The sequence below is a fragment of the Pteropus medius genome, unplaced genomic scaffold (assembly GCF_902729225.1).
Source record: "Pteropus medius unplaced genomic scaffold, Ma_sr-lr_union100, whole genome shotgun sequence".
NCBI lineage: Eukaryota > Metazoa > Chordata > Mammalia > Chiroptera > Pteropodidae > Pteropus > Pteropus medius.
The window spans coordinates 2,382,467-2,409,473 of NW_024346692.1; the positions used below are offsets into that span (position 1 = coordinate 2,382,467).

Below are 27,007 nucleotides of genomic sequence, written 5' to 3' on the forward strand. Positions count from 1 at the left end.
TTGAAATGGTTTAAAAGAATTTTTGACCTAGAGGTTATTATGCTGAGTGAAATTAAATCAGACAGAAAAAGATAAATACCATGTGATTTCACTTATATGCACAATCTAAGGAACAAAAAGAACAAGCTAATCAAAAACAGACTCACAAATATAGAGGACAATCTGGTGATGACCACAGGGGAGGGGGTTGGGGTGGGTGGTGAAGAAAGGAGTGAAGGGTTAAAGTACAAATTAATGGTTGATAGATGTGATGGGAATGGGGAGCACAGCACAGGGGATGCAGATAGCACTAATGTAATGGCTAGGTGTGGAGCCAAAGGAGATAAATGGCAATCAGGGGGATCATTTCATTAACTATATAAATGTCTAACCAATGTACTTGTAGACTTGAAACTAATAATAAAATAAATTTAAAAAAAAAAAACAACTTTGCCATTCAATAAGTACCAGTTCATAAAGCTCTGGGGAAGTCACCTTTGAGGATAAGCATTACCATGTTCTTAGCAATAAATAAAACCTCTCAATTTCTCTAAAGTCGATATAATGCTGAAAGAAAATAATTATTTCTCTTCTTTATTCCTTAAAGACTTCATTTTGACCACATTTTCAATAAGATTCTCATTCTGTACCTTAATGGTAGTTCCTTAAAACCCAAGTTTTAAATACTTGCTTCCCTTCTGATCATAAAACAGATTATCATGTTTAGATATTATCAGGAACACGGAGGATCTTGGTGTAGAACATTTATTTATTTATTTCACGAAACAAAGTTTAGGTCAGTGGGAAATAATTTTAATCCAAGAATTGTACATTTTCTTCCCACATATCTCGCTTTGTATTAGGAAATGATATTGTAATCCATTTCACCATAGCATTACAAAATATTTACAAGAAAATATTAAAAATAATTCAAACACAAAAGGCAAGATGGGGTGAAATAAACGTTTTTCCCCAAATCTCTACTCCAGTGCCCACAGCACACAACAAGAGAATCAAAACAAACAGGTACCAAAGATCCCCTGATAACAAGTTTCCAAAGAACTGGAGAGGGGAGGAAACTGGATGAAAGTGGTGGTAAGAAGGGAATGGATGTCAGCAGCACTGCTTCAGTAACCAATCTATTCTGAGTGAAAGAACCTCTCGTATATGCAGTGTATTCCAAACAAAGCTAAACTTTAAGATAGTCCTTCAACTGAAATTAATTAGAAAATACCCTGACAGTCAAAGTAGTTCTTTTGCCTAAGTTTCCTAAGAGCCTCTTTCTTCATGAACCAAAGAGGAACAGAAGTGTGTTCAGGCATCAAAAATTGTCACAGTAACCCTTCCATCTCTTTCATGAAAGCTTCATACACGTCATCCTTAGTTTGTACTGAGACAGGAACAGATGGACCAGATTTGGGGGCTGCTTTGGCAAGAGGCACAGCAGAATCATCCTCTGACTTTCTTTGGGGAGCAGCACTAGCCCCTTTATTCTCCCGACGGACCCTCAGTGCAGTGGGCACGAATCGAGTAATCTCTGCCTTGGGATTAGTGATCTGTGGTTTGGCACTGATGGTTGCTGTGGCTTTCTTCTCAATGGTGGCTGCGCTTGTATCATCCGCCTTGGGTCGCTGAATCAAGTTGGGTGGAGCACTTAAAACTCCTGGGTTTGGCAAGGGAGCCGGTGGGAAAAGGCCAGGTGGGGCGGGTCCGAGTGGAGGCACCAAAGGTGGGCGCATCATGCCAGGACGAGGTGGAGGGATACCTGAGTGAAAGAGAAAACAGGCCGATGAACAAATACCACAGGAACTAATAAAATGTAACTGCGATTAAGAATGTTAAAAACACACGTTAACGAGTTTTAAAAAATGGACAATTTACATAAAATAAGCTGAAATAATGGCTGCTTGCTATTTGAAACTCAGGAACGTATTCTGATAATAAGGAATATTTTATTACAAAATAATATTCACCTTCAGTCTGTATTTTGTACTTTATAGCAGTAATGTTTTCTTCTAAATAATTTACTGTTTTAAAATATAAAGTAAAACTGAAACACCAACAGGTTCAAATATGATTTCAAAATGCTCAAATTCAAATTTGACAGCCCAAGAGTCTATTCTAGTTGTAATGTGCATATGCTATCACGGCCAAGGTTGGGGGTTTGATTCTCACGCATTACTTACTGATTTTCACATGTCTCCTCTCCCTAAAACACTAACTCCGTGAATGAGAAATAAGAGACTGTAACTAATCACAATATGTCACTATTCCTAGAAAAAGATTCACGTCCCATTGATGGTTCAGACATACCATCATCATTTTACTAAGTACTGCAGGTCTAATTTTCTTCAAATGACACTTTTAAGATTGAAGATAAGGTACCAAATTTTATCAAATCTAAGACACAGCTTCTTAATATAAACTCATAAATATTCTGTATACAACTAAGAGAGAGAGAAATAAAAAGTCCAAGCTGGGAAGCTTAAAATACCTTCACATTAAACTAACACAGTCAGCGTAGTAAACCAGAAATATACTTGGCTCACATAAAAAGACCAGAAGGAAATTTCCTTATCTAGCATCGATAATGGGTAGAGAGGAAAAAAACTCTCCCTTGTGATTTTCAAATTTAAGTTGGTACTTATGCAGATATATGGAGTGACTTTACAATTATAAGTGAAAACTTAAAAAATAAAAAAATCTCAAATGAGAGAATTTAATCCAAAGTGGTCTCTAGCTGGCAGAAGTCCTTCAAGTGACAGACACAGTGCAAATACTCTATGAAAAAACTCAACTTCAATCCAGGCCAATAGCAGTAAAAAAAACATCATTTTAAGATACCTCATCATTTCAGGATACTGAAATGTGAAAACTGTCTTACAACAAATGAAATATAGTAGAAAAATGTTATGGAAATCAAAAGCTTTACCTGGTGGTGCAGGGGGAGGTAGCCGTGGTGGGGGTCCCCGGGGAGGAGGGCCAGGAGGCAGACCTGGAGGTGGCCCTGGGGGAGGGCCAGGGGGTCGGCCTGGTGGTGGTCCTGGAGGTAAAAGTCGGGGTAAAGGCCCTCGGAGTCCTGGCATTCCAGGTGGTCTCAGGAATGGAGGAGCTCCTGAAGAGAAAAATAATAAGTTAATGTTAAACAAATAGATATGAAGTAGTAACTGTGGTATAAATAAAGGTTAACTCACACGTGGTTTGATTTATAACTTTAACCTGAAATCAGATAACTTCAAAAACTGATTGAAACATATAGAAGCAAAATCTATCTAACATATATCTGAGCACCAGAGATAAGATATTGAATTTCTTACAGATTTCTCTTTGACAAAAAGGATACTAAATCCAACAGGGGCTGGAAACATACAAAGATGAGAATTCTTAAATGGTTCCAACATGAGCTGAAAATGGACTACAAAGTAAAGTGCTTCAAGGAACTCCTGAAACTCTAAGATAAAGACAGGACCACTGAGAATGACATAAGATAGGTAATTTTGCTTTGCATCAATAAGATAAATTCAATCAAGAAAATTTAACTGACTGACTGTAGGAGAAGGAATAAAATCATAAAGAACCAAGATGTTCTATATGTTGTTTCAACTGTAAAAAAACTTTTTATACTTTTAAATCTCATTAACTGATCACTTTTGTCTCTAACTATAAAGATTACACTGACATCCGATAATCCCCAAACCAAAGAAGGATATGAGATAGTATTTATTGTATCTTAGTCCCATTGGCTCCCAATTTAGAACTGGGTCAACCTGCAATATTAAAAAGTAGTACTAAAGAAACTCTTGGTTACTAAATACTCCAGTTTCTGCCTGCTAGAATCAGAACTGAAGAATGTTGAAAAGTGAAGAGCTTGAGAAAAAAGATGGCTGTCAGGTGTACTATGAGTTGCAAACAATGCTGTAAAAATAAACTAACTGCACTTATCCTTTGAGAATCCTTGATTTCTTAGGGAACTGCACTAGGAGGAAACAAAAAAACATCAATACCAATGATATATAGTTTTGGAATGACTTCACTCTAACCACATGCAGATTTAATTATTTATCCACAACATGTAAATGCTTACCTGGAGGTGGTCCAGGAGGAAGGCCTGTAGGTGGTCCAGGAGGCCGTAAAGGTGGAGCTGGAGGTGGTCCAAGTGGAGGTGGTCCTGGCATGGGAGGTGCTTGTATCTGAGAAGGAGGAACAGACTGTGGGGGAGCTTGTTGCTGTGAGGCCGTGGACGTGCCATCAGAAAGAGATTCCTCTTTATGCTGTTTTTGTGATTGCTTTTCTGCTTCGGAATCATCAGAATCATCTTCATCATCGTCCTCTGAAAATTCCTCTACTTCTCGTCCCTCCTCAGGTATTTCCTGACCTGAAAGAAATTTTAAACCAGGTAAATGCAGTTGATTAATTTTTCACAGGCTGTAAAAGAACGATGCCTGAAGACATATGCTTAATAAATGCTTCTTTAAAATTAACAACCAAATAGTCTTCGTCAATAAAATACTTAAAATGCAGAAGAGCAAATAGTATTCCGCTCAACTATGCTACTGTAGCATAGTGGAATGAGCCCAGGCTTTAGAACAGGACAGACTTGGATTTAAATGCTAGTATAACCACATACTAGCTGTAACTCTGGGCAGCTTACTTTAATGTCTCCAAACTTAATTTTTTGTAAAACAAGGATTTGTTTCTTAGTTAGTTCAAGGTTGCTGGGTTACTAAATAAGAAAAAGTATGTAAAGCAACTGGCATGAGGAAATACCAAAAGGTGATTTGCTACTCTTTCCCTGCCTTACCTGCCATTCGAAGCATCATAGCTTGAAGAGGAGTCAGCTCCTTCATGTTCTTCTTTTTCTTCCTTGATTTCCCAGGCATATCCGCAAATCGTACACTCAGACCTGAGGGGCCAGAGGAGAGAGAGGGGTGAATTAGCATCAACAAAAATCGGTAAATACTATATAACAAATAAGACCAGAATACACAAAAATGAAATGGCAGTCAAAGACCTACTCACTAAAAGGCATCTGGCTGAACTAATTATGCAAGGAAATTCAGCCAAACATTAAGTTACAGAAATTTCCTGTAAAAGGGCACAGAAGATGGAATGCTATCCAGAACTCAGGAAGCGATCATAATATCGGTACCAAAACTAAACCACTGGCTACCATAAAATATAAACAGATGGCATCCAACAGTGTTTTAAAAAGTCATAAGCAAGTAAGGTTGGTCCCAGAAATGCAAGATGGCTTAATATTAGAAAAGCGATTCATGACAATAAACAACTTAAAGAAAAACTGTAATGACACCCCAACAGGTGCTTAAAAAGCATTTGTGATAAAGAAAAACTGTAATGACACCCCAACAGGTGCTTAAAAAGCATTTGTGATAAAAGCTCTTAGCTAACTAGGACCAGAGAACTTACCCTGAGGAAAGCTATTCTCTACGTGCTTTTAAATGTCATACTAAATGGTGCACGGTCAAGAGCCTTTTTACTTGGGAAACATTTATAAGAGACTAGGAGTTCCATGTGGGCAGGGCTTTAGTTTTGTTTACATCCTTGGTGGCTACAAAAAATGCCTTGCGTATAGTAAAAACTCAATAAATATAAGCTGAATGACTGCTGAATCATTGGACAGCTATTTTCAAGCAAGTGTGCACTGATTAATGTGTTAAGATAAATCAGTTATCAGAAAGAGGAAAATTAGGCAAAGACCAGATAGTCCTAGAGGAAATGGAGCTGCTGTGGCTCTAATGGCTTTCTATTTTCTAGTACTAGCTCTTACATAAGGGTCCCTTATAACTTTTCATTACAAACTCTATCTACCTTTTTAACCTTTATTGTTTATAACCATGAATCTTAAGAAATAGGAGAAAAAAACTGTCACCATTATAAATACTAATTTCAATACATAAATACTGTGTTGTAGGGTACAAAACCAATTCTAAAAAAGACTATTGGGGTTTGACAGATTATACATTTTTGTATTGTTCAGTACCTATTACAATGCTTAAAATTTTCTTGAATATCGTAACTTTTGAATATCATAACTTTGTAAAAGAATATGTAACTGTTTAAGTTTATAATAATCAAACACATAATATACATTATAGGTATGCTTCCATTAAGTCATGACTCCACTCACAGGCATACCTGCATAATTATGGTTCTAGTTCATGTAATATACCATGAACATGTAAAATTTAAAAGGCTTCAATTGTAGATATTTAAACAGACTTACTAAATAACGTGAATGTTTTTCTCAATATACTTACAGTTATTCTCCTTTCCTATACACACCCATGAGAGTACATGTTGTTAAATAGCTATTATCTGAGTGAATATTCTTTTTATTACATATACTACTTAATTTATTTTCTTTACATCCACCAAGTACTATGTGTCAAGAACTTTGAGTTTGCTGAGATATAAAGATGAATACAGCTCCTTTTAAGAAGCTTGCAATTACTTTCATAGATGCATTAATACATCAGGACCTTTAGCTTATGTGCCATTTATTAATCAGTATCATGGAACTTTCATCTGCACATACCTGACTTTTTTTCTTCATTGTTTTCTCTCTCATTATCATCCCGGTGCACAAATTCATCCCCTTCACTTTCTCCATCTGACCTGTCGGTGTCGCTGTCATCAGTACTGTCATCATGCTTATCTTGATCCATGTCCTCTGGATAGCCATCATCTTCACTGGTGCTGGAAATATCATCATCATGACCCCGCTGAGCTGAAAAGGGAGAAGGGAGCAGGGAACAATATGATTGGATCCTCCACTACATGGTCCCCCAAAACAGAGAAAAATATGTTATGTAACTTACAATAATTTAATTGTTTTAAAAATTTCTGTATACGATCTCAGCTATTCATATAGTCTGGCAATATTTTCATTTGGCAATAGTTCAAAGGATTTGAATTTGACAAATACATACACAATCATTGGGACTGTATATAATACTCTAGTCTGATGACAATAAAGCTGAGAGGGGAATAGGTATCCAAGTCTTCGAGAATTGGCAGTAAGAGAGTGACACCTCTAAGAAAAACCTAATTTAAAACACAATAAACATTTCTATACTTTGTTATGTATGATGTTTTTATTTGGGTAGATCCTATGATTTTTCTATCTGTGAGTATGTACATAGTATCCTCATTTATCACCCAAGTTCTAAGGGTGGTGAATAAGGGTTACACACAGGGCCAATATAAAAAATGACAGTGGAGAGGTTACAAAAGGAACAGTCACTCCTTACCAAGTTCTGGGCTGTATAACATGTCTTCATCTCGTCGACGAGGGGGAAGATCTAGGGCAAAGCCCACTTTACGGCCATACATTTGCAAGACTTGAGGAGGAGGTGGCCCAGGGGGAGGACCTGGGGGCTTCCTGCCAGGGGGCAAACGCGGTACACCATGACCAAGAAGAGGAAGAATAGAAACTGCTCGAGTTGGAGGTCTGTAATGAAAATTTTACAGTAATCGCATTAACAGTGATAAGATCCTTACCTGTTCTAAACAATTTTCAAGAGATTTCTTATATTTATTTCAAATGAGGCACTGCCTACATTCGCATTGTCTTTAATGTCCCACTGCACTAATTTTAGCACTAGACAGTCAAGAGCTGCTTTTAATATATGTTATTTGATTGTGCTACCACTTCCTTACCCATAGGCTGAGGTCTTCTTAAGGATGGAGGGTGGCTGGGCACCAGGAAGTGGAATGTCCTGGATCAAGATGTTGGAAGGAGCATGTGGCATATCTGGCAAAGGAATACTCTCTACTTCCACATGCTGGGCATTCTGAAACAGAGAGAATCTTTCAAAATTAGGATAAGAGTAATCTATAAACTCAACACTAAAAATTCAATGTCAGCTGTTTCATAAACTGATTTGCTTTCCACCTAACATAAATATCACAAAAAAACAAGGATAGCAAGCTTTATCAACACTTCTCAAATCTGCCAATAAATTGAAAAAAATCATATCTCCTCTAAAAGAACAAAACCCAGCTGTTTTTCTCCCCCTGTTATCAACTAATTCTTTTTGGCTATGGTTTGAAATAGCTATTTAGAAAAGTCCAACAATTAAAGTACCTAGTACCAAAGCCATCTTACTTAATTTTCTAGTGATATAAACATATCGATTAACTTAGAAATAGTATATATCCAGTGGTAGAGGTTAGGCTGCAAAATTAGTCTACCTTTAATGAATTTCTGCCATGTATTAGCTGTGTGACTGAGCAAGTTACCTTAATTTACTTTTCTGTAAAATGAGACCCATACTACCTACTTAAAAATTATAGCATTCGTTTTTTATAATTTTAATTTGAGGCAAAATTACAAGGAAATGTACCAATGAGTTTTGATAAATGCGCATACCTCATACTCCTTCCCAGTCAATTGCTAACACTATCCCAAGGCAAGCACTGCTACAAATTTTTTCTTCCATAGATTAGGTTTGCTTGTTCTAAAAATTTCATACAAATAGAATCATAACTATGAAAGAAGCTCAGTATGTTTCTGAGATTTAAAAAATCTGGGCTGTTGCCAGTTTCTGGTTATTACTATGTTAGCTGAGGGATTAATTTCTCTTGTGCGTGTTTAGTTTGACAAGAAACTGCCAAGAGGAAGAGGTTCAACACGATCAATTCTCTCATTAACAATTTTTAAGAACAAGTCTAAATATAACATTTTAGTTTCTCTGAAAAGAAATTTGATTACCTTGACAGCATCAAAATATTGGCTAAGTTGAGCCCTCTTCTGTTCATACTCTACTTCCAGTTTTCTCAGTTCTTTGTAAATATCTGGATTTTCTTTTTCATAGAGTCGTAGAATACGTTCAAAGGTTTCACGCAGCTTTTTACGCTTGTCTTTCAGGACCTTCTCATTTAACTGTGGCTGTTGCACTGGGTTAAACTCTGAGCAAAAAGAGCAGATTATATATAGAGTTAAACACAAAAAGGTCACTTCAATTAGGTATCAATAAACTATGACATTTAATAAAAATCTTCTTGTCTAAGGCCATGCCACCCTGGACATGCCCGATCCTGGCTGATCTCAGAAGCTAAGCAGGGCTGGGCCTGGTTAGTACTTACTTGTATGAGAGACCACCTAGGAAGACCAGGTGCTGTAGGCATTAAAAAAAAAAATCTCCTTATATGCTAACATTTTTAAGAGGGAGTTTGACACCAGATATACTCTTCAATTTAAAAGAAACTGCAATAGATATTAAACTTCCATCCTTTTAGCATGGCCATTAATTTTACTTTCTTTTCTAAGAAATGTCACCTAATTGATATTATCATTGTAATAGAGATCAATTTTCATTCCTCTATGCTAACAACCTGATATAGCGAAGCTTTAGCCAGACACAAGTGTGTTTACATACTACACTGGCTCTATCATTTAATTCTGAGATCTTGGGCACTTTACTTGAATTCTCTATTATTTAGATTCTTCATCTGGAAAATGGAGAAATCAACTACTCCTTAACAAAGCCCTGATTAAATGGGATCACAAATAAAATATCCAGTGGTATGTGAATTACCACTTGACTATTATTTTTATAATGGACTCTGTTCTTTGTGTGCTACCACATAACCCTTTCTCTTCTCATATGTTCAACATAGGGCTTAATTGCAGGTCCCCTACCCCAAAAGGGATGGAGCAGCATAAGACTTTCAGGCCTGCCTGGTCAATCACACCTGCCCCCCTCCACCTACCTAGCTAGATCATAAGCACATCATCCAAATTGAAACTAGATCTTTGAGATTTTTAAATGTAGATGTGGGGGAGAGAAGCTCTCACAAGCAGGGATGAAATAAACCTAGAGCTATCTGTGGCCTTGTCTCCCAACCACCACTAATTCCACACACATATTCCACCTCCCATCCCAAGAAGTTCATTAGCAGTATGCTGAATAAAGCTAACAGACAAAAGACCAGACAGATGGACAAATGGACAGTCTTGATAATGATATCTGGGTTTTCAAAGCCAGGTTCTCTCTCGGATTTCCCTATTTTGGGAGTTAACATATACTTTTTTCTGCTTAAACTGGTTTATACTGAGTTTTACAAATTATTCTTAAGAGTGCTATTAAACAATGTTCCCTTCTCCCCCTTTTTTCCTTCTTAAGGAATAACAAGTTTAATTATTTTCTTCTCTAAATCTTATTAACTAGAATACTTATTCAAAACCAGAAGGTACAATTTTACACCATAATATTCCCTAATGTGATTAATAAAACTGCTGAATGCCTGAGTTGTAAGCCCAGCTTTGCGACTTCTTCACAGAGACCTTGAGAAAGGTACATAATTCTTCTGTGTGTTTCCTCAACTGCAAAACAGGGACAGTACCGTATCTACTCAAAAAAGTTGTGAGGATTAAATGAGAACACAAGAAAAAGAAACTGGTACACAGCGAGGTAAGAAATCAGTAAGCTTCAGTTATTACTATTATCTTCTTTTAAAAGCACATAAATCAACTTAGGGTCATTTAATAGGTAACATCCTGATACTCCAGGGATAGCAATTGTCCCTACTGCAGTTTATGACAGAGGCAACAAGTGGATCAGTTACAGCTGACCTGGGAGACTTGGCATCACACAGCCTGACCCAGAACTCCTGCCCAGACTCTGCCACATTTTATTTCAAAGCCTGTAGTACTGCAACCACACATAACTGGATTTTTTGAAATCCCATTTAATGAGTCATTGAGGAGATCCATTGTACCTCTTTCACTTAATGTTTCTGGGCAAACCATCGAAACTGGGTATCTTTGTAAACAAAACTTTTAAAAAAGGGAAAACTAAAAATCCCACGTTCTAATGTTAACAAAATAGGCATTTGTGAGATGGGATAACATATACAGTGGCAGCATTACAGAGATTGATTTTCAATAAACCTTGGATGCAAGGAAAGATAACATGCAGTTACCCCATGTGATTCCAGTTATGACAAAGCAGTGATAATGAATATGCATATGATGAGACCGAATTATTCTATGAAATGTAAAAAAGGGGGAGAAATCTTAATATGGTATTTTATAAAATTTGATTTTAAATATTTGATGATTTCTTCTATATTCTTATTAAGTGGTCAATTAACTTTCTATTTTCCCACTGGAAAAAATGGGAAACTGATATACTCATGGTAGCCTAACGTTTAGATTTACATGGTAGCTGCCAACATTAAAAAACAAAACAAGACAAAAACCCCAAAGTTATTTCAAAAGCCAGATTTTGGTCTTCTCTAGAAAAATGAGCTGGCCAAAGTGGGCTTTCATTACCTCCTAATAAGAACTAGCTCAAGCTAAATAATGGCTACCCTCTTATTCTAGACAAGATCTTCAGTTTACAATAGCTCCCCACCAATCCATTTTGTCTTCCTGATACTAAAACTAAATCCAAGTGTCAAATGTCATCATGCCTTTCTGTTTCTCTTATGCCTGTGCTGCTTCACTCATTATCTGCCTGTGTATCATCAGACTGCTGCTGTAAAATCTAGCCTTTTAATTGATTCTTACCCATTTCATCTAATTTCTCCATGTCCCGGATAATCTGTTTGGGATCCTTCATTTTTAAAACAGCAGCTCGTACCATCATGCGTTGTTTTTTGTTCTTAGAAAAAGGAAAGAGGAGTATGTCAAGAAGCTGGACACTCATGAGTTATTTCAATTTGCTTCAAGAATCTATTTAAATTAAAGTTGAACTTCTTGATTCGATCACTTGTTTCAACCACCAGGAATAGAGCTATGTAATTACCTACTCTCAAAATTGTTTCAACTTTATACAAAAAGGTAAATAAGTGTTATTTACTAGATATGCTTTCTGAGGCAAATATTTGTGAGAGCTAAAGTGGTTACTTTTATTATAAGTCTTTTAAACAAAGGTTTTCAGCCTTTGCAGGATTTTTTGCTAAATAATGCAACAAGAACATACAACTGGAAATGATTAAAAATCTGAGTTTTCTCAATGTATTAAGGAATGATTCCAAAAAGTAAATCTTTATTCTGAGGAAGCACTTTGCCATCAACTCAATAGCTACATAACCCAAAAATGAATGCACAAAGCTATTTAGCATATTTATTTTCATCCATTAATTCAGTAGCTTTTAAGAAAGCAGTATCTATTATTAACAAAAAGGAATTACTTTTAAAAGTATTTACGTATCTCACTGGGAAAGGTATTCAAATAAATGGTATTCAAATGTTACAATGACCCATTGGGACTTATCTGCAAGTTTATTTAGGTCAGTTTCCAAGTACAAATGGTACCCAACTTACCATGGTTTGATTTAGGATTTTTTTTTGTGACTTTACAGTGGTGCTAAAGCCATACACATTCAGTAGAGACTGTATTTCAAATTTTGATCTTTTCCTGGGCTAGCCATATGCAGTATGATATTCTCTCATGATTCTGGGGCAGCAGCAATATGATTCTGCTCAACTGTAGGGTGATGTTAGTGTTCTGAGCATGTTTAAGGTAGGCTAGGTGTATTAAACATACTTTCAACTTAATGTGTTTTCAGCTTACAATGGGATTTTTGGAACTTAACGCCATCGTAAGTCAAGAAGCATCTATATGGTTTAGTAAATTTCATGGTTTGGCAAATAACTGGAAATATTATTTTGAAATCCACCAATTCCAAATGTTAAGATGTGCCAAACAAGACTATAGCTAATTTGATGCATCTGAAATCATACCTTCTTTAGTTCTCTCTTCCGGGCTTCTTTTCCTAGAGAGAGAAAATAAAACTTTCAAATCTTGAACATTATTCTAGTAGTTTCTCAACAGAGATAATTCTTATTGTGAGAGGCTGTCCTTTACACTGTAGGACATTTAGCAACATTCTTGGCCTCCACCTACTAGATGCCAGTAACATTCTTCTAATTTTGTCAACCAAAAATGTCATGAGAAATTTTTGTTTTAAGTTTCTTAAGAAATAACTAGGAACTGGAAGAAAAAAAATGCATATCAAAAGAAGCTTTAAGACAATTCTACTTTGCAAGTCAAACAAATTAGAAATATGGGCACAAATTTTTTTTGCAGGTTTAAAGTTTTAATAACATGCCCACAAGAACACTGGATAACTTTATACAAGTGACTCTGAGCACTGATGATCTTGTAATTAGGACATCATGAAATAGATTTCCAATTACTTGTAATTTTTACCAGTCTTCTTTACTCTTCCACGTTAATGGAAACTTACGGGCTTGGTCTGTGGGGTTCATAAATTTCCCACTCTTGGTGGATGATGTAGATCTTCGTCCCATGTTGACAATCTGTATGATTCACTTGTTCATTAAAAAAAAAAATTCTGCATCAACATAATAATGTCCAAACCTGTAGAAAATTTGTATGAATTTATTATAGATTATTGAGCCAAACTGTGAACTTGCAAAATCTCAAAAGTGTTCCGGAGAATGAGTTTTGTAGTTCTTTTTAAAGCTTTAGAAATAAGGATGGACTCTAAGGAAGATTACATTAAGGTGGGAAAAAGCAAGGCAGGGAAATCTCTCTGACTGGGCTAGCAGACAGTTAACAAGATTATGTACTCCCCCGAGGATCATTAACCTGAGGGGTGTGAAAAAGAGCCATTTTAAAAGTGTGTTAACCAAGTTCTCGTTCTCTCTCGTTCTCTTCTCTCTCTCTCACACACACACACACACACACACACACACACACACACAGTTTCAGGGGGGGAGGGACAGGGCTTGATCAACGCAAAGATAAACCTTTTACTAGGGAAGTTATAGGCCTGAGGTAAAATTTTGACCATATAATTATACCTTTCCTTCTTTATGAAGATTTTTATCAGACAAGTTTATTAGCTAATTCACCTCTTCCAGCAAGTGTTCAACAGCCCTGACTTCTGCTAAATGTTTCAAAGCCGTTCCAAGGGCAACTAATTGACCCTGTCAAAGATTTCCTTCTTAGAAAAACTGGGAGTGGGGGAGAAGGCGGAAGCAAGCAAAATTAGTATAAATACAAGCTCTCATATCTTTGACTGCCCGCATCTTTTTGGCTTTCCTCTCTGAATTACTCTCAGGTTCTTATTTTGACTCACTTTCCCCAAACTGAAACAGAATATTTTTACAGAATGAAAGAGCCTCAGTCTGCGCAAACTACTATCTTGTCTTGGAGCGGAGGCAAGAGAGAAATCGAGCCACAAAACCGTGGCGGGGAAACTCTAAACAGCCAAAGCTCCAATGGGACGGAACCCAGAGCCACCAAAGGCAACAGCAGCAGCAACCGCTGAAACCATAGCGACGGTTGACCCTGACTCGAGGTACCAACATCAAACCTAAGGCTATCTACAACTCAACGTGCACAAACAGGAGGCGGCGCTAACCGACCCGGAACCGCTGATCGCCGCTCCGCCCCCACCTCGGGGATCCCCTAGCCTGCTAGCCGGGAGACCCCAACCGCGGAAAGGAAGAGCAGGGCAGAGGGGCCTGATGTCTCCGAGGCAACAGCGCGGGCCTCAGCAAGGGAGGGAAAAGATTAAGAATCCAATTGGAAGAATTCCGCACACTTACACTTCTGCTGGGCTCTGGGACTACGAAAAGCAACGAGGGGACGACTTTAGGCCTCCTTTACTTAGTAGGGGCCTTCACCTCTGCCTCCCGGTCAGCTACCCAGCAACCGCCATCTTGAAACCTCGCGCCCCTCCGCCATTCCTACGTCACTTCCTATCCCTGGGGGGCCGACAACCTCAGCGTTTCTCCGCCCTGGAACCATAGAGATTAACTACGAACTCCAGGACCAGAGTGTTTTCCGCTCCAATACAGTACCGGATTGGTTTGTTATCGACTAAGCCCGCCCTCATTACCCAGGAAATTGATTGACATTTGTGTAGACCAATAGAAATAAGAAAACATCAGATATTTGATTGGCTGATGAAAAGACGGACTGCCTCTTGGGCGGGAGATATTCTAACTTAATATCCGGGAGCTTCATTTATTTTGCCGCGCAACGCCGGTGCTTTCGATGTAGCGTGGTGTGTTTCTCGATTTGGGGCTGCCGGAATTGCGTTAATTTTCTGAAAATTTTTTTTTCATGACTTAAACTGGTGCGATCTTTTGGGAGCGTGTGTTTGAAACCTAATCCCCGAATGATACTTGCTACTGTGTTTGCTGCGCTTTGCTAGCGTCATGTCCGTCCGGAAGTTCATTACTTTATAGACAACGTTTGTGGAGCGAGTCAGTGCCCGTACTAGAATCCCAGATTGCTAAACTACGGGATTAGATTTTTAAATATGAGGTGGGGGGATTCACGTCTTGTCAGTTTTAAAATTGCGACTGGCTAGTTTATATTGGCTTCTCCTCTTTTCTCCAGCCCAAAATCCTGTATAATGTTACTATGGATAGGGGATTATTCCCTTAGCTCTAGTTTTCGTCGTTCCTCTCTCCTATCCGCCATTTCTCTAAGACTTCTTTCTTCTTGAAGGTAATGTTAAATAAAGTTCTGCTCTTGACACGCTTGTCCCGTCCTCCCCTCATCTTAATCTGAATATCCTTTATAGGAAAATATGTTAGATATAGGCCAATTCTTACTATCGATTATCAATATTTCAAAATACAATGGAAATGCGTATTTTTAGCAGAATTGTTAAATGTGCACTTAACTGTTTAAGACTGATCCCTTACCTAAACTAAACTTTGTCTTAGGAAATTCTTAATTTGGTTTTAGACTGTATTTTGAGTCCCAGAAAGCAATAAAAAGATCTTGTTTAAAGCTTATAAATCAGGTAATAAACAAAAATATTTCATTTTGAAGGTGAACTAAATTGTGATCTTTTGCAACGAATTTTATAAAGCAATGACAGAAAAAAAATGATTACAATTCAAAAGTTAAAATATCTAGCTTTTAATTGTTGAGATATGCTCAGCTTTATAAGTTTCAAGAATTAACTATAACATTCTTGCATCAACAGTTTTAATAATTTTATAAATGGAATCTAAGAGTCTCAATGTGGAGTTATTAATTGGTGCAAGATTTAGGAAACAAAACACTTGCATCTGCAGAATTTCAACTGAACCATTAGGCTTCTATAGCCTCTGAATTTTCCTGAAATTAGGTAATTAATGAAATGGGCCACCTAAAGCTTTATATACAATAGCAACAGCCTCCTTTCTGCTAGTATTGAAAATGAAATTTCTTTTTTTCTGAAAAGAAATATTATTTCTAATAAATTATGACTTTCCTCTAAGTGACAAATACTTAAAAGAGTAGCCACTTCCTCTCTTGTATCCTAGATACATTTTATGCATGTAAAGCTGAGATTTGCTTGTTTGTTTTTTGAATTTTCCAGAGTGTTCAAACATTCACTTGAGAGAGATTTAATCATTGCACCACAGCTGGTTAGGGTTAATCGCAATTTTAGAAACAAACCTTTATTTTTTTAGTTTTAACTTTTATCTTTTATAAATCCATCCAGATTATTGTGTGTAATTCGTAGAAGTTTACAGAACCACTGCCTCCTTTCATCGTTGAAGTAAATTGTTAAAAACCGTATTTCAATCTCTTCCAGTTTACGAAAAATTGGATTTATACTGATGGTCAAAACTATGGTAGTTTTTCTATTCAATTCGAAGGCCTAGGGTTTGTTCGCAGGTGGAAGTTACTAAGTATGTCCCCTTAGAACTAAATGATGTCTGAAGTAGAAATGAAAGTCTCTGCATTTTTAAGAATTGCAACTGGGAATTAGAAAAGGAAAAGGTAACCCCAATATATGCTTCCCTCCCATAGCATTTACTCTAATGTCCTGGTAGAGCAGAGTGAGAAGACATCCTAGGATATAATCTTTCATCTCACAGAATCTAGCACCAACTTACCTAGGCATTCATTGTTGATGCAAAACTCTAGAGTCGTCTTAGTTTTAGCATATCTAATTCCTTTTTCCAATTTGTTTACAATATTTATGTTTACCTTGGAAGTTTATGGGAAATGAACCTAATCAAAGAAACAAAACACTTATTGAGAGAAGCGGAAAATATTCCAGTGGCAAATAAAGTGGCTGTTTATTTCATTTGGTGTTTCACTGTGTTGGTGACTTCGGTAATGGCATGGTGATATTTTTCTGAGGCTGACTTGAATTCCACCAGATGCTTTTCATAACTTTTGATGGCTGCTTGAAGCTGCGTTTTCTCCACTGCTCCCAGGATAGCACGGAAGATCATATCTATGCCAAGGCCAAGAACAGCAACTCCTATACTACCAAGGAGAGAAGCACCAATTTGAGCTAACACAGTGACCAACTTGTTAATTATGCCAGTTGTGATATTTGAGCCCACGAGTTTAACAGCCACTGCACTGGCTGCAGAAGTAGCTTCTCCCAGGATGACCGAAATAACCTTTTGTACTATTGCAATTTTCTCTGTTTCCCTTTCCTGAATATCTTGAAGTTTTCTATAAAGGGTTGGCTCTAGTTTATCTTTTAGTGCTTCATCAACCTTTTGCAATTCCTTTTGGATTTGCATCACAGCTTGGATGATGATATCACAGTTTTCTTTGATGGTCCCATCTCTTTTCATTTCAATAGAGGCCAGCTTGCACCCCAAATGCATATTTAAAACCCCAATCAGCTTATTGGTGGCATTGAAGCTGTCAGATAAGCAATCAAGGAGCTGATGGTGAAGACGGTTTACTTCTTCCCGTCTCCTTGGGTTATCCGGGTAGAGGAAGTCACTATGAGCCATATTTCGAATATGATATCTGAAAAATAAAATGGTAAATTTTCACTAAAAATTTTGAAAAGTATCTGCTGTCTGCATAGATTTGATCAGGAAATCTTTTACTTTATGAACAGAAAAGTTGCAATATGCTATGTAAGAAATTCCTCAGAAAACTCAACAGGTTCTTCAAAACAATTATTTTTATGAAACTTTGAGTCAGTGTGTGGAAGTGTGGGTAACAGAATACAACCTATTGATGTGTTAATTAAGGCATTACATTTTGTGATGGGGAGGTCCTAAATAAAAAATTATTTGTGTTTCTCAAGCATCTCATTATTAATAAATAAACATGATTATTTCCAAGTAATGTTTAATAACATTTGAAATAGACTGGAGTTTGGAATGCTTAGCTCTTGATAACCAATGTTCTTTTATTTCTCTAACCTCTAGTCATCACACTGAATAGATCTACCAGATTAATTTCTCTGATATTTGGAGTTAAATTGGTAGGGCCAGAAGAATATTAAGATCTCTGAGTTTACAGAGCTATTAATAAATAATTTTGTTTGAATATTCTGTTATTTTAATTTACAATATTCAAATCAGTTTATATATCTTACAGGTAAATTATTTCTACTCTAAACCAGGGGTCCCCAATTCCTGAGCTGCGGACCAGTACCGGTCCGTGGTCTGTTAGGAACTGGGCCGCACAGCAGGAAGTCAGCGGTGGGCTAGCAAGCGAAGCTTCATCTGTATTTGTAGCCGCCCTCCAGTGCTAGCTAGCATCACTGCCTCAGCTCCATCTCAGATCATCGGACATTAGATTCTCATAGGAGTATTGGTCCCTGGTGCCAAAAAGTTTGGGGACCGCTGCTCTAAAACTAAGGGACATTTAAAGGTGAATATAACATTAGAATCTTAACAAAAAAATCCTTGTGATAAGAATATATAGTCAAAGATTTTTTGGATTAAAATTTTTTGGATTTAATCCTTGGATTAAAATCTCACTTGAGGAGAAAGTGGGCATGGTGCAGGGCAAAGTGTAATTATGACTCTGATTCTCCATTTGTAAAGCTTATAAATTGAATCATTTAGAATGGTCTGTATTGCACTTGGCTATTATTAAGATACGTTAGAGTTAGCATCGGAAAGAAGAAAATGCCATTCCACAGAAGTAGTAGCAGGAATACACTAAAGAATGAATAAAATAAGCCTGGTAGGAGCCTTCTTATGTTTGCATTTCTGGCTCAAAGTACCACGCAGAGAAGAAAAAATAAGCATGTTCTGAGTTTATTTGGGTGAAAGCTTGAGCACAGTAAGGATAATGTTACTCAATGTGCTCCATAGTTAGAATCAAGCACATTGAGTAACATTATCCTTACTGTGCTCACCCTGAGTAGGCTTACTATTTACCTGGCTCTTTTATTTTTTGTTTAAACTCTTAAGAGAAAAGGAAGAAAAAACAAAGTTCTCTATATCTGTGTGGGATCTGGCACATTCTCTGAGTAAACAGTATCGTGATTAATTGGGGCTCTATCTATTTTAGAACCATGGTTCTTAGCCTAGATCTAGGGAAACAGAAGCATAAGATAAAGGAGTGAAGGTATTTTTCTCTCAAGAAAGTAAACATGAAAATAGCCTATCCTCCAAATCATAAAGATATAATTTGGAAATGGAGAGGGGAACATTTTAAAAAATGGATTAGGAACAATCATTTATGCTGTTACATTTAGAAAAATTCATGGTACCTCTGGTGGAATAAACTTTATTATGGTCAGAAATTCATTTTTATCTTTGATTCAGATCCACTACACACACACACACACACACACAAACCACAAACCCACACCCCACACCCCACAAATTTCCCCAAGACTACTTAGAAAATATCTTAATTCCATTTAAAGAAATTGTTGAGTATTTGTTAGATATTCCCCAAACAATATTGGGTTGCAAACTGCAATTTGATAACCACAAATTGGACTTTGATTTCTCTTTTTTCTTTTAGGAATTTTCCATTAAACTTTTTTCTTTTTTTGGATTCTAGTTTTCAGAACTTACCATGAAACGAACACTCCAGTTTCTGACTTTGAATTCAGATCACCAACTAGATCCTTATTCAGATATTTGGGTGAGAGGAGTCTTACTTTGAAAAAGTGGAAAATATCTCTGGCAGCTATCATATGCCATTATAAGAAGGCATAACTTCCAGAAAAAGTATATGGTTCTATTTACTTCAAGATAAACAAGTGGAGAATTGAAACTTCTTCCTGGATAGGAGGTTCAGTACTTCCAAGTGATCAGTTCTTTCTCAATTAATTCACTGTTTTAACATGATTTGACAAATTAATCATAAACTATATCCGAAACACCAAATAGGTGAAACTACTTATTTCTTCAGGAAAAGTAATGATGGAACTTTTTCCTCCTCAAATATTGAAACACTATAAAAACACAATTTTCACCACTATTGTACAGGTGAAAATAGAATCATGCAACAAAATAGTCTTCCAAGCAGATCCTTCTATACATTCGATTTAATATATAAACATATGTAGCCATATATAAAAACATGTGGATGTATATCTATCTGTCTATTCATCTATCTATCTATCTATCTATCTATCTATCTATCTATCTATCTATCAAGTGATCCTGGAATAATGGGCTAGTTTGAGGAGTTAAAAGTTAATGCTATCAGCATGACATGTAAAAAAATCTAATAAAATAGCTAGAAGAAAATGGATAATTTCAAATAAATATCTATATGGAAACGCATGGAAAAAATGTTGACTAATAAAGATTACCATATTAAAAGAAAGCAAGTTGGGAGAAATTCAAGAAAAGCAAAGTATGAATTTCTAAAGACTCATTATTAATAAAGAAAATGGTAATAATCTAATAGCTAACTGAGCAAACAACAGACAGTAAAAGAAGATAGTAGCTAATTCATGAAAACAAAAAATCTTACCAGAAATCAGACATATTACTTTTTCAACTATAAAAATAACATTTTCTTTACATATTCAAGCCCTTTTATACCCAGATGATTCAGACATCAATCTATAATTTTGTGCCAATAACAAGTTTGCATAAAAGATGTCATGATGTGCTCAGAATTAGTTTTCACATCTAATGAAAAAAGACTTTTATTTTTCTGAGTCAGCTTACCTTCCTAGCTTTCTTCCTTAGGAAAGGGCTTTGGGAGGGTTCCTTGTGCAAATATCGTCAGCAGCCCTGCTACTATACCTGCTCCAGTAATGAATAGAGTTCAAGGTTACTTCTATCCCAACAATGAGATAAACGCTAGAGAATTAGGTAGAGGAGAGGTGGGGCTTTAAGGTGAAACTAATGAATAATTTCTTGGACAGACGAAATTTGAAGAGCCTGGCGAAAGAAGCAATTTAATAATTTAGTAACAATTTATCTAATGGAATGGTGAGTGCCTTTCTAGTATAAGTATGCTAGGCTTTGTAGAGCACACAGAAATGAAAAGTCATGGCCCTTGCTTACATGGAATTTCTAATCTAGTTAAGAAGTTAAGACATTTAAAATTACATGTCAAGTTGAAAGTAATATGTCATTCAAAATTATAGAGAGAGGCGGTGTTTGATTTGTGCAAATTCAAGTTTTAAACAACCTACACTTTAATATCTATTGACACTGGGTCCTTATGGAGACATTCAGTTACCTAGGGAGGGTTAATAATTTGCACTCTTTTAGTTTATTACTCTTAAATATGTGCTTGACATTTATACAAGTTATCAGCCACACGGAAAATCACAGTTGGTAATGTGCAGCGTTTCTTCTGTTGCCTAGGACAATTTAATTCTGATTCTCGAATTGCTTACTTCACTCAGCAAAACAAAAGCCTTTCAATTAATGGGAGTCACCCTTCCTAAGGAGCCTACTCATTACGTAGGCATGCCAAAGCGATGTCTGATTAACAGTATATAGTACTGCTCTTAAAAGTTGTTCTGGACCATATTCTTTCCTCTATCTTATTAACTTTTCAGGGATGACCTTTTAAATATTGACTTTAAAGTTTAATCTTTAAAAAATCATTTTAAAGGCATTTTAAAAATGACTTTTAAAGATTGGCACCAGCACATAACTAAGTGATCTGATTACCTGCACATTATGTATGGTAAATGTGAACTTTTACACGATTTGTTTTCACATAATGGTGCTCCCTATCAGTGTAAAATTCACTCTGGTCCGTTACCATCCACTTCTGTACTGCGGAGTTTGTGCTGTTATTTGCGTATTTTATTGTAGTGGCTCATGAAATAGATTCTAAAGAACCCTGGGACAGCCTGATGGAGAATTTCTAGCCAGCAGGAGGAGCTCTTGGTCTCTGGCGCGCCTATTTCATCTCAGCCAATGCTAAAGCAGCAGTGTTTTCTCGTGTTTGCTGTAATAGGGCTTGTAGGTGGATGAAATTGTATTTGATGAGTGTTCTGTTGCTAAAACGGAGTTTGGAAATCACATGTATTTTAACTTGTTAATTCATAATAACAAGTAAACGTTTGGAAACGCCAGTGATCAGCATGTCTTAGGAAATTCAATGGAAGCAAAGACTAGCTTCAGATGGATTCTTATTGAATTCATGTCAATTTTGTTGAGAAGTAAACATTCAAGATTAAAGAGCATATAAAAAAGGATATATATTGATGATTATCAAAAGGAAATATATTGATGATTATCTAAAAGTTAAGGTTTATTTAGTGATATTATACTGTTGTTTTAGTTTTTCAGGAAAGGAACCACCTTGCAAAATGAAAATAAGTATTGATTATCACATATTTGAATAAAAAATCCTCAGGATACTTTTGTGAATAACAGTAGTGCATTGCCTGTCAAGTGCTGTAGAAATTTAAAGAGAGAAATTAATACTGAGGTGATTAGTGGATGCTTCATGGAGAAAGTGATGTGATATGTGTTTTGATAGATGGTAGAATGATAACATGAAAAAATTAAAAGATTCGATAAAACAAAGTATTTTAAAATATAAAGTCAATAGCACTAATACATAAACACTTTAAAATAGAGGAAGAAAAACACTCATCAATCTATCATGTTTTTGTTGTTGTTGTTATTCCTTTCCAAAGCTTATTTAAATGTATAGATATTTTTACAAAGTTGTAATAATAAATAAAATTTTCACCTTATATTAATTTACTTAAATGCCCATATTTCTAGTTTTTTAATCATTTTATTGGTTAAATAAAATATTCCATAAGATATCTTGTCCATAATTTAATAAATCTCCTATTGTTTCACTATCATCATATTCTAATGAGCATTTTAATACACAGTCTCCCCCTTCATTTATCTGAATTATTTCCTCAGCATAAATTTATGGAAGAACTATATAACTAATGGAAATTAAAATTTTTATTACTTTTGATATGTATTGCAAATTGCGTTCCAAAATCTTTCACACTGCCATCAAAGTCAAAGATGGTCCTGTTAAATAGTGTTGATTTGGGGAGCATAAAGTTAAATTTCAAGAAGAGTTCTTGCCTTTGTAGAAATGCATACTGAAAACATTAATGATGAAATGATGTGGTCTCTGAGATTTGCTTCCAAATAATCTAGAAAGGAGACTTGATAGGGTTATTGAGGAAATAAGATAAACCTTGTTTTGATAATTTTAAGGCTGGATTATGGATACATGGGAGTTAATTATATGAATAACTTCACTTCTGTGCATATTTTAACTTTTCCCATAATAACAATTAAAAGAAGAAAGGAAGAGGAACAAAACATGACCCTGTCTAAGCCTCTGAGTGCTCTCTGAGCTTTTATGTTTCTCCCTGTTGTCACTTTTCCTCACTATCTGTATAGGTCCAGCTATCATGCAAGGTTCTCTTATTTGGAAGTGTGAGAACAAGATATAGGTAAAGTCAGAGCTTTTCAGGAGAAAATAACAGCTACTAACTAGTCTGAGCCTCCTCCTTTAATTTAAATCAAAACCATGGACTTTAATTAAAAAAAAAAAACATCGAAAAGTTGATCATGGTGTAATGACTGATGTAAATTTTTCTAAAGAATATTTCTGATCAGAAAGCAGAATATCAATGTCATTCATCAGCATTTATCAAATGCTTATTTGAGAAATCTCTACTATATACCTCATTGAGGCATTAAAAAAAGTAGGCAATGTTTCTTGCTCAAGAAGATAAGTCTATTTGGAAAGAGGGCAAATTCCCAATGATATTTAAATGTAATAACTTATGAAGGAGCATAAACACTACACGTTAAGTAGTATTGGATTGCAAATTCATTCTTTTACAGATACTGAGTACTCACATTAGTGTTGAAGACAGGAAATTTAACAACCCATGTAAACAACAGTCACACAGGTGTCATTTTATCCTTAATCCTTTCTAAAATTGCTGTCTTTACTGCTTAATCTTCTGACTTAATCAGTTATATAAGCTGTTAATTTTTCTTCTTTCTCTGGTGTCTTCAGAGAACTAAATAATCACAAGATATGTGCCATGGGATCCTCTTAAAACAAGTTGTTTTATTACTTTATTATATTTATGGCTAGGATTCGAGACTGACATGTTATTTCAAATTGCCTCTAATATTGAGAAACCGAGTATTATATCATTACTAATAGATATATCCATATTGCTTACCTTGCTGTGTTTCTGAGTTCAGTAGTCCCAGCAGTTGTTTCGCAGTATTGTTGAAGTGCTTTTTCATCTGGTTCATCTGGATTTTTCTGATGGAATGTGATGACTTAGAGGCTTTGCTAGTCTCTGCTGGGTCCCTCTGCCTGTCTGGTTTATAGACTACTTCTCCATAGCTTAGTTTGCAGAATTCTTCTATTTCCTAGATTAATATAAAATTGGTGTATATTAAGTAATATAATCTGGAAGACTAATAAAGTAAAACATTTATTTTTCTATTCTCTGATGGACTATATATTGTTAAAAATTACTATACAACTGAGCTAAACATTTATTTTTCTATTCTCTAATGGACTATATATTGTTAAAAATTACTATACAACTGAGCTAATTCAGTTGGATAGAGTAGATGGCTCTTCGATTGCACCTCTCAGATTTGGAGATTTCATCTTGTTAGCTATTCAAATATTAAGTTTCCCCTAGCTTCTGTTTCATTTATAGCTCCATCTGTTGCTGATTGCTTTGTTTAGGTTTCCGAAAGATATAAATCCAATTATATTTTCAGCCAAATGAGGATTTTTTTGTGTGCTCTATTAATTTCTCTGCTCTTCATCACTATCTTTCCTGTTATCTTGGCGAATTGTCTTGATGATATAAAAAGCTTAAAGACCAATGTGACTCTTTTTTTCCTTAAAGCTTGGATCGGAGTCTTCCATACTTCTTCCTCTGGATTCTGTCCTAATCTCCATTGACTTCTCTACAACAAAGATACCTCAGAAGTAGGAGAAATCACTCAGCCTAGTATAATTTTGTGGAAAAACTGCAGGCTTTAGAATAAGATAGTCCTGATTTTGTATACCCGAAGTACCACTTACTAACCATGTAACCCTGAGAAAATCACTTAATCTCTCTAAATATTTTCATTGGTGTAGTGTGAGTACATAATTTATGGGTTTTCATAAGGATTAAGTGAGATAATGCATGTAAAGCACTTGACATAGTGCCTGGTATATGACAAAAAGTTACTAAGTGGTAGTTCTTATATTAACAGCAATACTTTCTGCTGTTATTGGGTGAAGAGAGGATACAGAACCAAGATGGTAGCTAGGACTTGTAAAATCTAAAGGTGTTGCCTTATTATTGTCCTAAAGAAAGGCTAAATGGGGTACTATTTTACTCTTGTACTAGTGGGTCATTTTGCACTCAGTGTAGACTAGAGCCTCACCATGTAGGGACATGGGAGAAAAAGCAAAAAGCATGTGTGGCCAGTGGATCTGAACTATGTATGGATGGACAGGAAGGATTTCTACAGACATGTAGGGGCTGGGGTATGGAGGAGATAATATAGGTGCAGGGAACTATGATCAAAGGAGCTGGACAAAAAAAAATCGTAGGGCATTTTTGGGGGATAAAATTAATCCACTCTGCTGATGGTACAGGTATATATGAAAACTGAAGGGAAGGCAAGTTGTGAAAATACTTGAGCAGTTTGTAGATTGTCTTAAATGTCATGCTAGGAACTTTATTTTATTCTGTAGGTAATACTTAACTTTTAAAGTTTTTGACTGTGGGATAACATTAGGAGGTTGGGATTTCAGAAAGGTCACTTTATATAAACTGAATTAGTTGGTATGGACAAGAAACATGGGCCACCAACTCCAGGGCCTACAGTAGCTGGAGAAGATAGGTAAGTAATTGAAACACTTAGTGTAAGACAAAAGAGTGTAGAGGGTGGATGTACAGTCTAAAGAGGACAATTTCAGCTCTTGGTAATTTTTCTAACCAGAACCTGGGCTTAGTGCTGCCAGTTAATTTCATTTTTTTTTCTCAATGATCTAGAGAAATCAAAATTTCTATCTTTCAGTTTTTAAATCTGATAACTGATACAAATTTTAAACATACATTGTACTGGTCAAACAAGACACATCTGCTGATTGGATTTTGCCTGTGGACTGCATTTTTTACCTCTGGAACTAAAAGTATTGAGACCAAATGTGAGACTATTAAAATTGTCTAGATGAGAGAGAGGAATTGGAGTAGTAGTTATGGGACTGTCAGGGACGGGTTACACAGAAATAAGATCAGAGAGAATTAACAAGTCTCAGGGACAGATTTGATACGGGGAAGAGAAAATGAAAATGGATTTTGAGCTTCAACAATGAAGCAAAGGTTAAGAGGAGAAGGTGTTTTTAGAGGAGACAAGTGCAGTTTGGGGATACATTGTGTGAAAAATACTGGTGCAGTCACCTATAGAAATGACCAATAGGTAGTTGAAAACGTAGACCTGGAGGTCAGGAGAACTGCTGAGGCTACACTAGGAAATTTAGGAGTCATCTGGATACAGATGGCATTTGTAGTTATGGGGACAGTTGAGATCTCCAAGGGATAAAGTATATAATATAAGTATATATTCTATACTTTACAGCCTTACTGACCTTACTGACTGGAGAGCTATTGGTGGTAGAAGGAGGAAGAGAAACCTGTTAAAAAAAATACATGCTTAGAGAGGATATAGAAGGACCAGAGTTGTACAACATCATGGAGGCTTCAGGAAGAGAAAATTTCAAAGTAGGAAGAGGTATTTGGCAATTTAAGTAATGCAGAGAGCTCTAGATGGTTAGGGCCAGGAAATGGGGCAATGGATTTGATAATTAGAAGTTATTGGTACCTTATAGGAAAATAATGGAGCACAGGA

General features: G+C 36.0%; 2 protein-coding genes across 3 annotated transcripts; both read right to left on the bottom strand.

The window, feature by feature from the left end:
- Positions 1-728: 728 nt before the first annotated feature.
- WBP11 (WW domain binding protein 11) lies at positions 729-14,689 on the bottom strand. Of its 2 annotated transcripts, none has more exons than XM_039876418.1 (12): positions 14,531-14,689; positions 13,201-13,334; positions 12,695-12,726; positions 11,516-11,609; positions 8,714-8,910; positions 7,660-7,793; positions 7,251-7,450; positions 6,536-6,727; positions 4,781-4,882; positions 4,064-4,354; positions 2,912-3,094; positions 729-1,744 (listed from the first exon to the last, which is right to left on the bottom strand). In XM_039876418.1, exons 2-12 carry the CDS (start codon positions 13,262-13,264, stop codon positions 1,311-1,313), a joined length of 1,923 nt encoding a protein of 640 aa, XP_039732352.1. In that variant the 5' UTR covers positions 13,265-13,334; positions 14,531-14,689; the 3' UTR covers positions 729-1,310. The 2 variants fall into 2 exon arrangements, with proteins under 2 accessions (XP_039732352.1, XP_039732353.1); XM_039876419.1 differs by having other exon boundaries at positions 1,311-1,744; positions 13,201-13,285; positions 14,531-14,687.
- A 1,666-nt stretch (positions 14,690-16,355) lies between these two features.
- SMCO3 (single-pass membrane protein with coiled-coil domains 3) lies at positions 16,356-24,468 on the bottom strand. Its single transcript, XM_039876420.1, has 2 exons — positions 24,319-24,468; positions 16,356-17,708 (listed from the first exon to the last, which is right to left on the bottom strand). Exon 2 carries the CDS (start codon positions 17,690-17,692, stop codon positions 17,015-17,017), a length of 678 nt encoding a protein of 225 aa, XP_039732354.1. The 5' UTR covers positions 17,693-17,708; positions 24,319-24,468; the 3' UTR covers positions 16,356-17,014.
- Positions 24,469-27,007: the final 2,539 nt, after the last annotated feature.